This window comes from Cetorhinus maximus, chromosome 16 (assembly GCF_964194155.1).
Source record: "Cetorhinus maximus chromosome 16, sCetMax3.hap1.1, whole genome shotgun sequence".
NCBI classification, from domain to species: domain Eukaryota; kingdom Metazoa; phylum Chordata; class Chondrichthyes; order Lamniformes; family Cetorhinidae; genus Cetorhinus; species Cetorhinus maximus.
In genome coordinates, this window is record NC_135894.1 from 27063729 (window position 1) to 27079758 (window position 16030).

Consider the following 16030-nt stretch of genomic DNA (forward strand, 5'->3'; position numbering starts at 1 on the left):
ATGCATTGAGGTGCGGAAGAGATTGTGAGTGAGAAGGGATATCATAGTGATTAGGGGCTTGTTGCTTCAGATCAGGAGGGAGGGACTAGTCAAGGTAGGTTCACATGCGCCTCCTGGCCCACATACAGTGCTGGACCCAGATGTTCTCATTGTTTAACCTAAAGGCCTGTTAGAAGTACTCAAACTAATTAGCATATTTAAATAACTGTCCCTTCTCTGAAAGCAGGTCAGTCACTCAGCCCTTAGCCTCCCTTTGTTAAAACTGGAAGTGGCCTCACTGAATGTGGGTTGCGTGTCAGCTTTTTGAAAGTTTAACCAAACCTTTTGACTCTCCCCACCCATATAAATACCGCCCCATCCCCCATAGCTTCACGTTCACCTAGTGTTAATAGATTGCTGAGAGATGCTGATAAAGATGGGCAATCTGTCTCGGTTAGAAATGAACTTTGCCTTGCAGCCATAGAGAGGGATGCCCAGAGGAGTTCACATTTGCTGTTGTTCATCTGTAGTACACTTACAGATCCAGAAAGCAAAAATATAGCAAACAAATCCACCAGTTACATATCCTGCAATGAACAATTCAACGGTGAAAAACATTGAGTGTAAGGGTGAGCAGTCAGTGATTCAGCGCAATGGTATTTCCTGAACAGGAGAGTTAGCTCCATGGATGGATTGAATGGAAGTGAGAGCAATATCATTGTATGGTTTCTGTCCCCACTCCAAACTTTGTTCCTTAACAACCAACTCCACCCCTCTCCCTGGCAACAGTCTGAGGCTAAGCCAGTCTGTTCACAACCTTGTTGTCACATTTGATTCCAAGATAAATTTCCAACCTCATATTCATGCCATCACTTAGACTGCCTGTAACATCGCCTGACTTCGTCTTTGCCTCAGCTCATCTGCTGCTGAACCCCTCATTTGTTAACCCTAGACTCACCTATTCCAATGCACGCCTGGCTGATCTCCCACATTCTACCCTTTGTAAACTTGAGATCATCCAAAACCCTGCTGCCTGTGTCTTAACTCACACCAAGTCCCGTTCCCCTATCACCCCTGTGCTCTCTGACCTACATTGGTTCCCAAAAGCAATGTCTTAATTTTAAAATCCCCATCCTTGTTTTCAAATCCTTCCAACACCTCAGCCCACCCCAATCTCTAATCTCCTTCAGCCCCACAACTTGAACCACTTTGCCAGCGGCATGGCTACCTCTGGAGCACGAGTCTTCAGAATTATACAACAAAAACAAACATTGCTGGAAAAACTCAGCAGGCCTGACAGTATCTGTGGAGAGAAAGACAGAGTTAATGTTTTGAGTCCGTATGACTCTTCTACAGCTCTGAAATTTGTTTTCCTGCTGCTGTATCTATTGAGATCTGTCGCATCCAGTCTTCCTACAGGAAACTGAAGCATATGAAGAGTCATTTTTAGATATGCCTGGTGCTGCTCCTGGCATACCCTCTTGTTCTTCCTCGTTGAGGCAGGGTTGGACCCCTGGCTTGATGGCAATGGTAGAGGATAGTAGTGGTAGAGAATTGTAATGGTAGAGAATTGTAATGGTAGAGGATAGTAACGGTTGAGGATAACAATGGTAGAAAATAGTAATGATAGAGGATAGTAATGATTGAGAATTGTAATGGTAGAGAATTGTAATGGACATGGTCAGCCAAGAGGTTACAGATTATTGTTGAATACAATTCTGTTGCTGCTGCTGCTGCTGGAGGCCCACAGCACCTCATGGATGGCCAGTTTTGAGCTGCTAGATCTGTTCTGAGCCTGTCCTCTTTGGCATGGTAGTAGTGACACACAAGACAATGGAGGATGTCCTCAGTGTGAAGATGGGACTTCATCTCAAGGACTGTGTAATGGTCACATTACCAAGATAAGAAGGATAGATGCATTGCTATATTTATATAATCGTCCAATACTGTTTTTTAATCTAAATAGCTGTATTGGTCAAAATGGTCCAGTGTGGCAGATATTGGTGTGTTAAATTTGTTTTCCTGCTGCTGTATCTATTGAGATCTGTCCCATCCAGTCTTCCTACAGGAAACTGAAGCCAACAGTCTGCTGCACAGAGAGAGACGGGCTAATGCAGGACTGGAAGAACTGAAAAGTGGTTCCATTAAGCGAGAATGTAAAGAGGAGATCTGCTCATATGAAGAAGCAAGGGAAGTGTTTGAAAATACTCAGAGAACCGTAAGTGTCAATGCTTCTCCTTGAGAGTCTCACTGTTGTTAGGCTCCCTTACACCCGAGTCTGCAGTCTGAATCTTTCTACTCCTTAACACCCCAGTCTGTTATCTGCACCTCATTCCGCCATAGCACTCCAGTGCGTAGTCTGGACCTACTTATCCCCTCATACCATTTGTCTGTTGTCTGAATCCTTTTATTCCAATATACCCCTGTCCTCAGTTTGAACACTTTGCCCCCTCACAGGCTGATCTATCCCTGACAATCCCTCAAAGCCTAATCCTTAATAAACACACAATGGCCTAATCAGACTAATAGGCAAACTGGTCAAAAATGATGTATTACATGATTGTACTATTGAATTTAAAATGTTCTCATTTGATGTATTCTACACATTGGACTTGTGCCTATATTAGCAAAATGCAAAAAAACTAGAATTTGTCTTTGGCCTCTAGTTACTTTGTGTGTGTACTGGAGAGTGTTAACCATTACATTGCAGCAACTCCAGGGAATCCTTTCTTCTCCGGGCTGGCCAATGTGAAGCTGCTGAGCTTCCTAATTGCAAATGCTGGGGACACATGGCAGGAATGTTAGCACCTGAGATAAAATATGGCAAAGGTCAAGGCTGAGATGCTTTATTCTGTGATGTTCCAATACAAGGCTACAATCCAAACCTTTAGACTGCCAAAAGAAACAAATTTATAATACAAATGGTCGTTTGGTAGTACAGAACTTGAGTAATGCTGAAAAAAGACATTTTGTTGAAGCTTTTCGTCTTGCACTGATCAGGACAATCACAAGAGTATCAATGTCAGGGGAAGCAACAACTATATACTATATGAGAAGAGAGTGCTGATTGGTTGGCAGTTGCACTCTGATTGGTAGTGCCATGGAGAATGCACCAGCTAATGGTGATTGTCAGTTAACTGCCAAGTATTGTTTGAAACTTAAGCCAGGCAACTTGACTCTGATTGGCTAAGGCATTGCCCTGAGGAATGAACCAGCGAATGGCTATCACTTATTTTGTTTAGCTGAAACAGGTGCAATGTGTGTACCTGTTCTTTCTGTATGTCAAGAACAGAGCCCTGTGTATTAATATATGTAGCTTCCAGCATGCACAAATGTGCCACACTGCAAGCCTGGCTGACAATTTTAAATTGGCTGTCAACGTAATTTTTAGCACACTGAGGATTCTTTAACAAATGTTGTCCAATTGCGGAATCACATCTAATGTTGGACACTTTGTTTTGAGTTTTGCAAGCACGGGCTGGTTGGGTACGGTTTGTACCTTGCCCATTGTGACCAGCAGCTGGGACATGCTGTTTGATATGATCCGCCAGTCTTTGGGATGTGTGGCTTCCATACCCAGCATCACACTGGCACTGAAATTAATCATTTGTGTGATAGGCAGAATGTCTTTTTGGCTTGACAGCAACATCCTGTTAGTGGCGAATACCACTCATGTTGTTACTACAGTAGCAGCATGAAACAGCTGCTTCACCTGTTGCTCAAACTTTTGAGATACCTTCCCCGTCCAGGGTAATCTGTGGTAGACTGGGCACTTTTCAGGGCCAAAAGTGACTGCCTTAGGCCTGTTCACGAGTTTGCGCGATATACAGTGCGAAATGATCTAATCAGGAAAGCCATTATCCTGCAGGATGTCTTTGATGCCCCTATTTCAGCATCAAGCTTGCACGGTGAGCAAATGGCTCGGGCTCTATTTACGAGGTTTCAAAAAAAAGATTTGCACGGAGGATATCAGAACTGTGGTGTTATACCTATCAGAGAAATGTTGAACAGGCTAGGTCTTTTTTTTTGGAAAAGAGAAGCTAACGGGGGAGCCATTAGAGGTATTTGAAATTAGAAAAAGGTTTTGAGTGACTAGAGACCACCCAAATAAGATAACCACCAAGAAATCAAAATCAGGAATTCAGGAGAAACTTCTTTATGCAGAGATTAGAGAGAGTGTAGAACTCACTGCCACAGGGAGTAGTTGAGGCGAATGGTATAGATGTATTTAAGCAGAGCCTAGATAAATTTATAAGGGAGAAGGGAAAAGCGGGTTGTACGGTTAGAGAGCTAGATGAGGAAGGACAGGAGGAGGCTTGAGTGCAGCATAAACGTAAGTATAGACTGGCTGAGTTGAATGGTCTGTTTCTGTACAGTAAACACGATGTAATTCTCGCTTCAGTTGCTCACGCACCTTCTAGATTTTCCAATATTTTGTGTTTTTATATCAATTTCAGACTCCACCTCACTCCCCTCTGTTTTTCTCCGCTCCCATGTTACTTAATATTTACTATTTTCCTCTTACATTTAAAAAGGAAAACAGAACTTGCATTTATTCAGCATCTTTCACACATCACCAAGTGTTTTGTAAACAATGGGCAACTTTTGAAGTTTAATTATATCAAGGGCCCACAACCTGTACTTTCCTCAGTAATATCAACCTAGATTATTTCACTCAAGTCATGGGGCAGAATTTTATGGCTGAAGCGCGGGTGGCGGAGCCCGCACGTCAGTGCTTAAAATGTCAAGCGATATTTAGGTGGGAGGGCGCGCTATGAACAACGACGCGCGTCCGCCATTAATTAAAGACCTTGTTAACGCCCATAACTCGGCAATCGACGCCGATTTTGAGGAGACCGTGCGATCTTCACCTCAGCGCACGGGCCCAACGGGCAGACGGGTAACTGATTTTTCAACAAACCTCATCCACGGGCGGGATATGTGGGCTCAGAGGGGTTGTCAATGTTTCATGTGAAGTATTTATTGCAGCAAGTGTTTTAAACTTGCCTGTGTGATCTGTAGCAGTTCAGGTCGATTTCCAACAGCTTTCTCTGTACTTTGAAGCTTCAGCTCACCAGTCTGCAGACAGTAATCTTTATCGGGCCTGCAGCTTTCCGGAGGCTCCATTTAGCCTGGGTATGGGTTCTGACATCTCCACTGGAGGCAGCTCCTCTGAGGGGGAAGGGAGGGATAGAATAAGGAGGAGACCAGGAGTGGACAATCAGCCTCCAAGGGAGCCACCTTTGGGAGGCCAGGTGCAGGCACAAGGGGCACAGGGTCAAGAGGTTGTCCAAGGTGGAAGGGGCTGCAGAAGACGCCACTATCCTGCTGCCAGTGTATACAGGCGGCGAAGCAGCTACCTCAATATGTCTGAGGTGCAGTGTCGAAGGAGGCTCCAACTCTCAAGGGAAACAGTCAACTATATCTGTCAGATGATTGGCCCTGAAATCTCCCCTAACTGTGTGGGTGGACACCCCATGCCAGCAGCTCTGAAGGTCACAGTTTCCCTCCACTTCTATGCATCTGGCTCCTTCCAGGGCTCGGTGGGTGATCTTTGTGGTGTCTCCCAATCAGCTGTCCACACTTGTGTCAAGCAGGTTACAGACACTCTGTTCAGATGGGCATTGACCTTCATCCACTTCCGCTGCGACCAGGCAAGCCAGACACAGTGAGCCAGAGGCTTCGCGGCCATTGCTGGCTTCCCCCGTGTCCAGGGTGCTATAGACTGTACACATGTGGCCATCAAGGCGCCAGCAGGTGAGCCCGGTGCCTTCGTCAACAGGAAGGGCTTCCACTCCATGAACGTGTAGATAGTGTGTGATCACAGGATGCTGATTCTGCAAGTCTGTGCAAGGTACCCAGGCAGCTCCCACAACACCTACATCCTCAGACACTCCCAGGTGCCGGGGCTCTTCAGTGCTCCGGCTCGGCTGGATGGTTGGCTGCTGGGCGACAAGGGCTATCCCCTCAGAAGGTGGCTCATGACGCCTCTCCGCCATCGAAGAACAGAAGCTGAGGAGCGTTACAATAGGAGCTACGCCTCCACAATGGCTGTGGTGGAGAAAGCCATCGGTCTTCTCAAGATGTGCTTCCGATGCTTGGACCACTCAGGGGGCGCATTCCAGTACCCCCCAGATCGCGTCTCTGTGATAGTGGTAGCATGCTGTGCTCTGCACAATCTTGCGCTGGAAAGGGGGAATGCAGTTGACGATGAAGACCTTGACGCCCTGGATGAGGCTGCACATGATGAATCCAGCAGTGGCTCAGAGGATGAGGAAGCACAGGGCGATGATGAGGGGCAGCACGCCGACCCACTATTACACCAAGGAGGCAGGGACACCAGGGAAACTTTAATCCAACGAACCTTCAGCTAGCTCCATGGACATGGATCTGCAGGACCAGCACTGCCTGGCGCTGTCACACGTGGCACTTAGGTGCTACATCTTCCACCTCATCGGCTGCAACTAAGGGCTTGGTACAGAAACATCAATGTCCACTCAAACATTCATGATATGTCTGTGAAACATACAAATGCAGCACAAAGGAAACACCCTGAGCCATGGTCAGAAAAGTGGATTTTATTCCATCCAAAATAAAGCACAAACGTCACTCAGACGTACATAATGATATTTTCCCTAATCGAGGCCAACACAAAATCACCAGTGACAAACCCATGGAGTGCCTAACGTGCCTTATGCTTACGTTTGCGGTTGCTACATCTAGGTGCCGCCCCATCACTCAGAGTGGCACCTGAGACAGCCTGCTGACTCTGCTGTCCTGTTGGCCTCGATGACCTTGGCGGGCGTCCTCTGGCCCGTGGAGCCTGTGATGGCCCCGCCTGGGAGGGAGTGGCCAGTTCCAGAACTGGCACCTCCCCAGTTGTCGCAGCCTCAACAGATGCAACGGTCACTGGCAGAGGGGCGGAGGAGCTGCTGCCCTCATCTGGAGCGCCCTGAGAGGAGCTCGCAGCGACGACAGGCAGCTGCTGCGCCAACGTGAGGTCACATTGGACCTCCCCGCTCACCGCAGATGGATGGACACCGAGCGGCGACACCTGGTGCCCAGAACATCTCCCACATTGGGAATGACAACCTGTGGCCATTAGCACTGTGAGGGCTTGCAGGTCAGAGCGTAACCCAATCAGAAGATTCTCAATCCGATGGAAGCCCCTCTCCATGAGAGTCGCCAATCTCTCAATGGAGGAAGCCTGAAGCTCTGTCCTGAGGTTCATGCCATCACTGACACTCTGCCTGGATTCCTCCACCACAGAGACCAACTGAAGCACACCCTCAAGCAACCCTGCCAGATGCTCCCGCACACTCTGCTGCTTGTCCTGCAGCTGCTGCATTGCTGACATCTCCAGAGGCACATCATCACTGCTGAACTCAGCATGTGCCTGGTCCCCTGCAGTCCTCCGGCTGCTGGTGCCATCGGTACTCTCTGTCCGTGCCATCTCCTCCAGCGATTGTGAAGTGCCCTCTCCACTGTGCCCCGGGACACTAGCCGTCGTTATATTCCCCACCGATGTGTTTGTTGCTGCGCTGGTGCCTGGCTGGCTGAAATGATGTGACACAAATTGCAAGTCTTGGCCCTCAGGTGTGGAAGGGGGGCTCTGGACGTGTTGGTGGCGGTCATGTGGTGGTGATGCTGAAATTAACAACAAGGACAGTGCTTCATTTAGCGTTCAGTCAGTAACACCTTTCATCCCTTTCTCCCCCAGACTCATAATGCGCTCAACCTTCAAGAACCTGAGGAGACGAAGATTGGTGGGGTGGTAAATAGTCAAGAGGAGGCCCAAACATTACACGCGCATACAGACAGGCTGGTCAGATGGCCTAAGGAATGCCACATGAAATGTTATGTGGATAAGTGTGCGGTTAAGCACTTGGGCAAGACAAGCAAGATACAGGAATAATGGTAGGACCGTGGGAAGTCACGACAATGACAGGGGCCTTGCTGGGCAGACCCGTTAAGGTAGCAGAACAGGAACATAAGGCGTTTAACAAGGTCAAAGCCAAACTTGCCTTCATTAGCCGAGGAATAGAATGTAGGAAAAGGGAGGTCATGTTGCAAATGCAGAAAACGCTGTCGAGGCCACATCTACACTTCTGCGCTCAGTTGTGACCTGCGCTTTATGGGAGGGATGGCATTGGAGTGGGGAGAGTGCAGAGGTTCCTGACCTGGATGCATGCTGGCCTGGAGAGTTGGAGTTATGAGGAAACATTGCATACACTTGTGACATTTGCTGTGGAGCACAGGAGATTGACAGGTCACATTATTGACCTTCATACCATTATGAGGGCCATAGAACAGGTGGACAGAAGGCAACATTTCCCCTTGGTGCAGGGATGACTAACGTGGTGACATTTATTTAAGTTGAGTGCCATGAGGTTGACAGGTGAGGTGATGAGGACCTTTTGGACAGAGTAATGTGGGACGCACTGGCTGAAAGGGTGGTGGAGGTACAAACCCTCCTAAGATGCAATAAGTCTTTGGATGTGCAGCAGCGATGCCATGGCAATGTTAGGCCATGGGGATAGTGGTCACAAATGGGACAAGGCGACTTTGGAAGGTGCTAGAGATACGCATCCTCAAGGGGCCGAGGGACCTTTGTGTATGACCCACACGTCTGACTGTATCAGTCTGTGAATGAGCAGTGTTGCTGCATTAACGATTGCAACAATCATCAGTGCTTTGGATGGTGGGGAGACAAAGTGGATGGGACTGTGGACCTCAAATACCTGGCCGCTGCACCCCAGCTTCGCCGACACCTGCCGCCCTGGCCGCCTGCCTCCTCCCCAGCTCCATGGTCTGCTCCTTATACATGGTGAGGTGCTGTAGCACGGTGTGCCCACCACCAGTCCACTGACGCTCCCGGACATTGCACTCAGTTTTTGCCTGCAGAACAGAGAAGAGCATTTATTGGGGCTGATCGCTCATCTACTCTGCACGTGCACGCCGCACCCCAACCACAGTGGCCCATCTGAGGGCTCCAGGGGCTCCTGTCCACACTACTGGTGATCAGTCCCCAGAAGATAGTATGGCTGGTCCCAACCCCCTCCCCCAACGGACACCTTGGACACATTCAGCGTCCATCACCTTGAATAACACACGGGTCTTAGTGCCCATGGCAAGGAGGTGCAACTAGGTGCGGCGCCGAGGCCAGCAGATGGCTCTTGGCCACGACACCCTGAGGCTCCCCTTCCACCATCTCATCACCATCAATAAGCCATGTGTTGGAGTTCTGAGTATGTGTCTAGCTGCCTCCCCTGCAGGTTGCCCTCAGACTACTCAAATGCGCCAAACACCAACATATGCTGCAGGAAGAACCCATCTTCTCCTCAACCACTAAGGCTGGTGTAAGCATAGTCACTATCTGTTTGCCCACCCAGCATGCGCCAAATGCCTAATGCAGTAATGACACTAAAACGTTGGCGGGGGTGGGGGCCTCAAAGGCTAAGGTTACCTGCTGGGTAAAATGGCCAAGGTTGACATGGTGCTCACCCTTCCAGAGCGCAACAAATCATTGAAGCGCTTGCGGCACTGGGTTCCGGTGCGCTGCACAGCATCATGAGAGCTTACAGTGTCCGCCACCTCCTGCCACGCCTGCCTGGTGATGGGGGGGGCCCTCCTCCTCCTATCCTCCGGAAACAAGACATCCCGATGGTTGGACACCTCTTGGAGGACAGCAAGGCAGGCATGTGAGAACCTAGGGGCACAGTGGCCCCCCCGCCGGCCTACCCTGCAGCCTGCCCCCCTCCTCCTCCTCTGCCCTCACCTCTTGTGCTGCCCGATAACTGGCCATGGTGAACAGCCTAAAGGAGGCTGCCTGGCCACTCTTTATACAGACTGCCGGTTCCCCATTGGAACTGATGGTCTGAACACGCCCGCCGCTGATTTAATTTTCCCGATGAACACGGGAGCCGGAACCCCACTGGGTGGGCCTTAATTGGCCCGCCCACGCAAAATGGCGGCGCGGCCCGTTTCGACGGCGGGGATTGGTTGCCCGCCTGCCACTGAGTCGGTCAGGTCCGCCCACTTGTCAAATGCAAAATTCAGCCCATGGGGTGGGACTTGAACCGTCAACTTTGGACTCAGCGGTGAGAATGCTACAAACTGAGCCACAGCTGACAACTCATTTGTTCCTCTGCCACTCTGCCCCGCACTGTTGAACCCTGTCACTGACCTCCTCTGTGGGTTATTGTAACATGTACTGTGGTCCCGGTGTACATCAAGAAACAAGAGAAAAAAAACCAAACAAGCAAATAGAAACAAAACAAAATATACTAAGCAAAATGGAGGCAGAGATTATGATCTAAAATTATTGAACTCGGTGTTGAGTCCAGAAGGCTGTAAGGTGCTCAGTTGGAAGATAAGATGCTATTCCTCAAGCTTGCATTGAGCTTGATTAGAACACTGTAGCAGGTCAAGGACAGAAAGGTCAGAGTGGAGAATTAAAAAGAGGAGTGACAGGAAACTCAGGTTGAAGCTCCATGCAAGCTCAAGGAACAGCACTTCACCTTGAGAACCAGCACCCTATGGCCTTTTGGATTCAACAATGAGTCCGACAGGTCATTACCTCTGCCCCCATTTTGTTTAATGTGTATTTTTTGCAGGTTCAGTTTCCCCTGGTTTCTTTCTTAAGCCTTTTATTTTGCATTAGGATGGCTGCTACCAAGTTATTTACAGCTCATCTAGACACATATTTTGTTTCTTTACTATACCCATTACCACTCTGTTTGGCTTTTGTACTATGAAACCATTTGTTATTTAGTCCCTTTGTTCTTTACCCTATCACAGACCCTCCCTTTTGTTCTTCCTCTCCCCGCTGCTTTCAATTGCTCAAAACCTATTATATTTCAAACTTTCCCAGTTCTGGTGAACGGTCACAGACCTGAAACATTAACTCTGTTTCTCTCTACATAGATGTTGTCTGACCTGTTAAGTACTTCCAGCATTTTCTGTTTTATTTCCGATTTCCGGCATCTGCTGTATTTTGCTTTTGTATCTCAATTAATTGTTCCATTTCCTCCCTGCACACTCAATGTTACCTTTTGTTTAATTAACATTCCTCCACATGCTCATCCCCCAAAATTAGACTACCCCTCAACAATGAGCAATCTATTTCATGATTATTTTCATTTTATATGCTTATAGGAGTCTTACTATTACCTCTTATATCAACTGCCTATTCTCATATCTCCTTTTAGCTCAGCTCATCTTTTTTCACATCCTCACTACCATTTCTACATTCTACATGGCTATCTTTACAGAGTTAACCCCAGCTTTATCAAACACCCCCAATTTCAGTCAGGTTTCAATCTCGGTTTATCGACTAAACTCTACAATTTGATGCATCTCTATTTCACCTTGTATAAATATATTCATTCTGTACTCTAAATCACATGGAATCGAAATCACAATGGAACATATGATCTGATCCAATATGTCAACCTTATTTGTGAGCCTTTTGCCCCGTTAATGTGGGTTGGCTCCCCTTATCTCCTGAACTTTACAGCCTTTCCCCAGTTTAATATCCTACCACCCTTTGAGTCACTATCCATTCCTATCCTGACATTGAAGGGAACTATACTGCACTCCCTCCACCACCGACGCACAGTAGCAGCAGTGTGTACCATCTACAAGATGCACTGCAGGAATTCACCAAGGCTCCTTAGACAGCACTTTCCAAACCTACGACCATTGCCACCTAGAAGGACTAGGGCAGCAGACACATGGGAATGCCACTACCTGGAAGTTCCTTTCCAAGTCACGCACCATCCTGACTTGGAAATATATCGCCGTTCCTTCACTGTCGCTGGGTCAAAACCATGGAACTCCCTCTCTAACAGCACTGTGGGTGTACCTACACCACACGGACTGCAGCGGTTCAAGAAGGCCGCTCACCACCACCTTCTCAAAGGCAACTTGGAATGGACAATAAATGCTGGCCCAGCCAGCGAAGCCCACATCCCATGAATAAATTTTTAAAAACTCACTATTTTCTCACTGCTCCCCCATCTCACATTAGTTATTTACCCAGTCCCCAGACATGTGACCCTTCCAACAGGGGTCACTGGATCCAAGGACAGGAAATCAGGGTTTTATGGCTTATTGTTTGTGGTATACATAATTGTGACTGAAAAGCAGAATTTTGTGTCACATGTGGTTATTTAAATAGTAACTAAGCCACGGTTCTGAATTTTTAAGAATAGGAATCAGGGCTACTGTATCATCAAGTTCTTTTGAGAGCAGGGATGGGCAAACCTTTTCAGCTGGAGAGCCACATCTGGTTATGGAAATAGTATGGGGAAATTGGGCAAAACACTCAAGAAAAGAACAATTTTCATAATAAAGATACATTTTGGTACAAATAAACATAAAACCTTTATTATATCTCTTCATTTGCCTGGATGAATGCAGCTCCAACAACGCTCAAGAAAATTGACAGCATTGATGCAACGGTTCCCCGGACGAGGTCGCCCAATGTGCTAAATTCCTGAATGGGACCCCAATTTTGTTATGATCCTGGGTGAGGAAGGAGCTGGCCCCCCTTCTTTATTCAACCCCACCTCCCCCTGCCCCGGTTGGTCGCAACAAGGTTAATTTAAAAGGGATCCCTTTCCGCATGGATAGCTTTTCCCAGTCCAAATGTGTTTATTTTTTAGAAGGAGTCAATTTAACCAGGAGTTCTTGAGTCAAAGAAGGAGTAAGTTTATTGGTTACTAAAACTTGAGAAATGTAATAAAAATGCAACACAAATACACGAATGTGAGAATGGGTGTTATTTAAAAAATATATTTTTAGGGAATATTGTGTTATTCTGTGAAGAAAGCTGTGTATATGTGTGTGTATGTGTGTGTGTTTTGTGTGTGTGTGTGTTTTGGGTGTGTGCTTGTTTTGTGTGTGTGTGTTTAAATACTTAAATTAAGCTGGGAAAAAGTTACTAGAAGGCAGATTCTCCTGGGAAGGGGTGGGGGGGGCGGAGTTTAAAGCATGAAAGGATAGAAGCATTAGGTGTGAGGTACAAGCAAATTGGTTGGATCTAACATTTGCATTTTTAGTTAAGTTGAGAGTTTGTTTGAATTTCAGAGGGAAGTCAGAGGCCACAAGAAACATCTTGCAGGAGTCCCATTGGTAAATAGAAGAGGGTACAGTACATTTTATTGACCCAAAAGCAGAGACAAAATAGAAACGTGAAAGATTTTATAGGAAGGATTTGAGTTTCAAAGAGGTGTGAGAACAATGGAACCTGAGGTGAAAGGGGGAAATGGTATTTTAGAGTTACTGTGGAGAGCTGGTAGTGGTTGGCTGTTGACTGTCAGTTGTAGCTGTGGGTTATTGGCTGTGTGAGGAGGATCTGAAAACAACTCTAGGCTGGGAGGAGATGCAGTTTGAATCAGCCATCCAGTCAAGCACGAAAAGTCTTAGGCTGCAAAAAGCAGTCGTGTTCTGAAGTTTTGGATTTCCACAGCAGAGTTGTAGAAAGTTTAAGATGTCATGTGGTATGCCTTTATTAAAGTTACAACAGTTTGTCTTGGGTAATATTACTGGATTTTCACAGTTAAACATTTATAAGGGAGTGTTGCCTGGGAAGTGTTTACTTGTGGGTCTGTCCAAGTAAAGAGTCTTTTGGGGGAAATGATTTGTAAGACTAATTTTAACCGTGTAGCTGTAATCTTGTGTGCTTAAGTTTTCTTTTCTTCTTGCTAATAAAATTTTTACTTTTAATTTTTTAAATCCCAGAAGTGTTACTGGACTACTTGCTACTGAGATCAGTATGTTTTCTTTTTGTTTTCAGAACACAAAAAAAGGGTATGGCACATAAGCCAAATTTCCCTTAAAAGTTCAATGTGTCCATAAGTAATTTGTGGCTGTAATCTGCTTTTCATGACACTATCCAGGACAAAACAGCCCACTTGATTAGCACCCCATCTACCACCTTAAACATCCACTCCCTCCACCACCGATGCACAGTGGCAGCAGTGCCTGCCATCTACAAGGTGCACCACAGGAATTCACTAATTCACAGCATCTTCCCAACCTTCAACTACTACTACCTAGAAGGACAAAGGCAGCAGATGCATGGGAACACCAGCAGCTGCAAGTTCCCCTCCAAACCACTCACCATCCTGACTTGGAAATATATTGCTGTTCCCTCACTGTTGCTGGGTCAAAATCCTGGAACTCCCTTCCTAACAGCACTGTGGGTGTACCTACACCACATGGACATTTTTTAAAAATTCATTCATGGGATGTGGGCTTCGCTGGTTGGTCCAGCATTTATTGCCCATCCCTAATTGCCCTTGAGAAGGTGGTGGTGAGCTGCCTTCTTGAACCGCTGCAGTCCATGTGGTGTAGGTACACCCACAGTGCTGTTAGGGAGGGAGTTCCAGGATTCTGACCCAGTGACAGTGAAGGAATGGGGATATATTTCCAAGTCAGGATGGTGAATGGCTTGGTGGTTTCTTGAACTGCAGCAGTTCAAGAAGGCAGCTCACCACCACCTTCTCGAGAGCAATTAGGGATGGGCAATAAATGCTGGCCTAGCCAGTGACACTCATTCTATGAACAAACAAAAAATATATAATTATGCCAGAACATTGTATTACATACAATAATGAAACCAAATGTACCCTCTTTTCCACACCCTCTTGGGTTAATGTGAACAATGCCATTGGCCACCAATTTTTACAATGACATCAGAGTCCACAGTTACTTTGTTTCTCTCTCCACAGATGTTCTCTGACCTGCTAAGCGCTTCCAGCATCTTCTGTTTTAATTTCAGAATTTCAGTGGGTGGAATTGCCCCAGAAATCGGCAAAGTTCGATATCGGGCAAGGAAAGCGGTGTTTGACCCGACAACATAGCGTGCGGCACTTTGTTGCAAAAATGCCGAGGCAGAGGTTTCACACCGGATTGCTGGCAGGGCAGCTTCTGATTCACCCGCCCTGCCATCATCTCAGGCCTTTAGTAATCCGGGCACCATATTTAAAGGGTGCCCCTGCACAGAGCTAGCACTCGCAAAGGGATCAGAAGCTGCTGCAAAGTCATGGCTGTCAAAGGAAGGAAACATGCTGCCCCCAAATTTAGCGACACCTCCCTTGGACATCTACTGGATGCAGTGGAGGCTCGCCGTGAAGTCCTCTATCCCTGCTCTGGGCAGAGACTAGCAAGCAAGGTCACCAATCCAGCATGGGAGGTGGCAGTGGTGGTCAGCGTCAACGCCCTGCAAACATATGGCAGATGCAGTACAAGTAAATGTGAAGTTATACACTTCGGTGTGAAAAACAGAAAGGCAGAATATTATTTAAATGGTGATATATTGGGAAATGTGGATGTACAAATGGATCTGTGTGTCTTTGTACACCAGTCAATGAAAGTAAACAGTCAGTTGCAACAAGCAATTAGGGAGGCAAATGGTATGTTGGCCTTCATTGCAAGAGGATTTGAGTTCAGAAGTAGGGATGACTTATTGGAGTTATACAAGGCCTTGGTGAGACCACACCTGGAGTATTGGGTGCAGTTTTGGTCTCCTTACCTAAGAAAGGATATACTTGTCATAGGTGGAGTGCAGCTCAGGTTCACTAGGCTAATACTGGGGATGGCAGGACTGTCATATGAGGAGAGATTGGTTTGGCTGGGCCCGTATTCACTAGAGTTTAGGAAAATGATATGGGATCTGATTGAAATGTATAAAATTCTAACAGGGTTAGACTTGATGCAGGGAGGAACCAGGGGCCACAATCTCAGGGTTCGGGGCAGGCCATTTAGGACAGGAGATAAGGAAAACTTTCTTCACTCAGCGGGTGGTCAACCTGTGGAATTCTCTACCACAGAAGGCTGTGGAGGCCGGGTCACTGAGTATATTCAAGAAAGAAATTGATAAATTGTTGGATATTAGGGGCATCTAGGGGTATGGAGAGAAAGCGGGGATATGGCGTTGAGATAGAGGATCAGCCATGATCATATTGAATGGCGGAGCAGACTTGAAGGCCAAATGGCCTACTCCTGCTCCTAGTTTTTATGCTTCAATGCTTCTAAGTTTGAG

The 16030-nt window shown here is 46.9% G+C and overlaps 1 protein-coding gene across 1 annotated transcript in view; it reads left to right on the forward strand.

The window, feature by feature from the left end:
• LOC144691450 (coagulation factor VII-like) overlaps positions 1-16030 on the forward strand; it is a 66678-nt gene that overhangs the window by 14756 nt on the left and 35892 nt on the right. The window contains exon 2 of the mRNA XM_078559549.1: positions 2037-2197. Within this exon, the coding sequence (XP_078415675.1) occupies positions 2037-2197 (161 nt within the window). The remainder of the gene's footprint in view (positions 1-2036; positions 2198-16030) is intronic.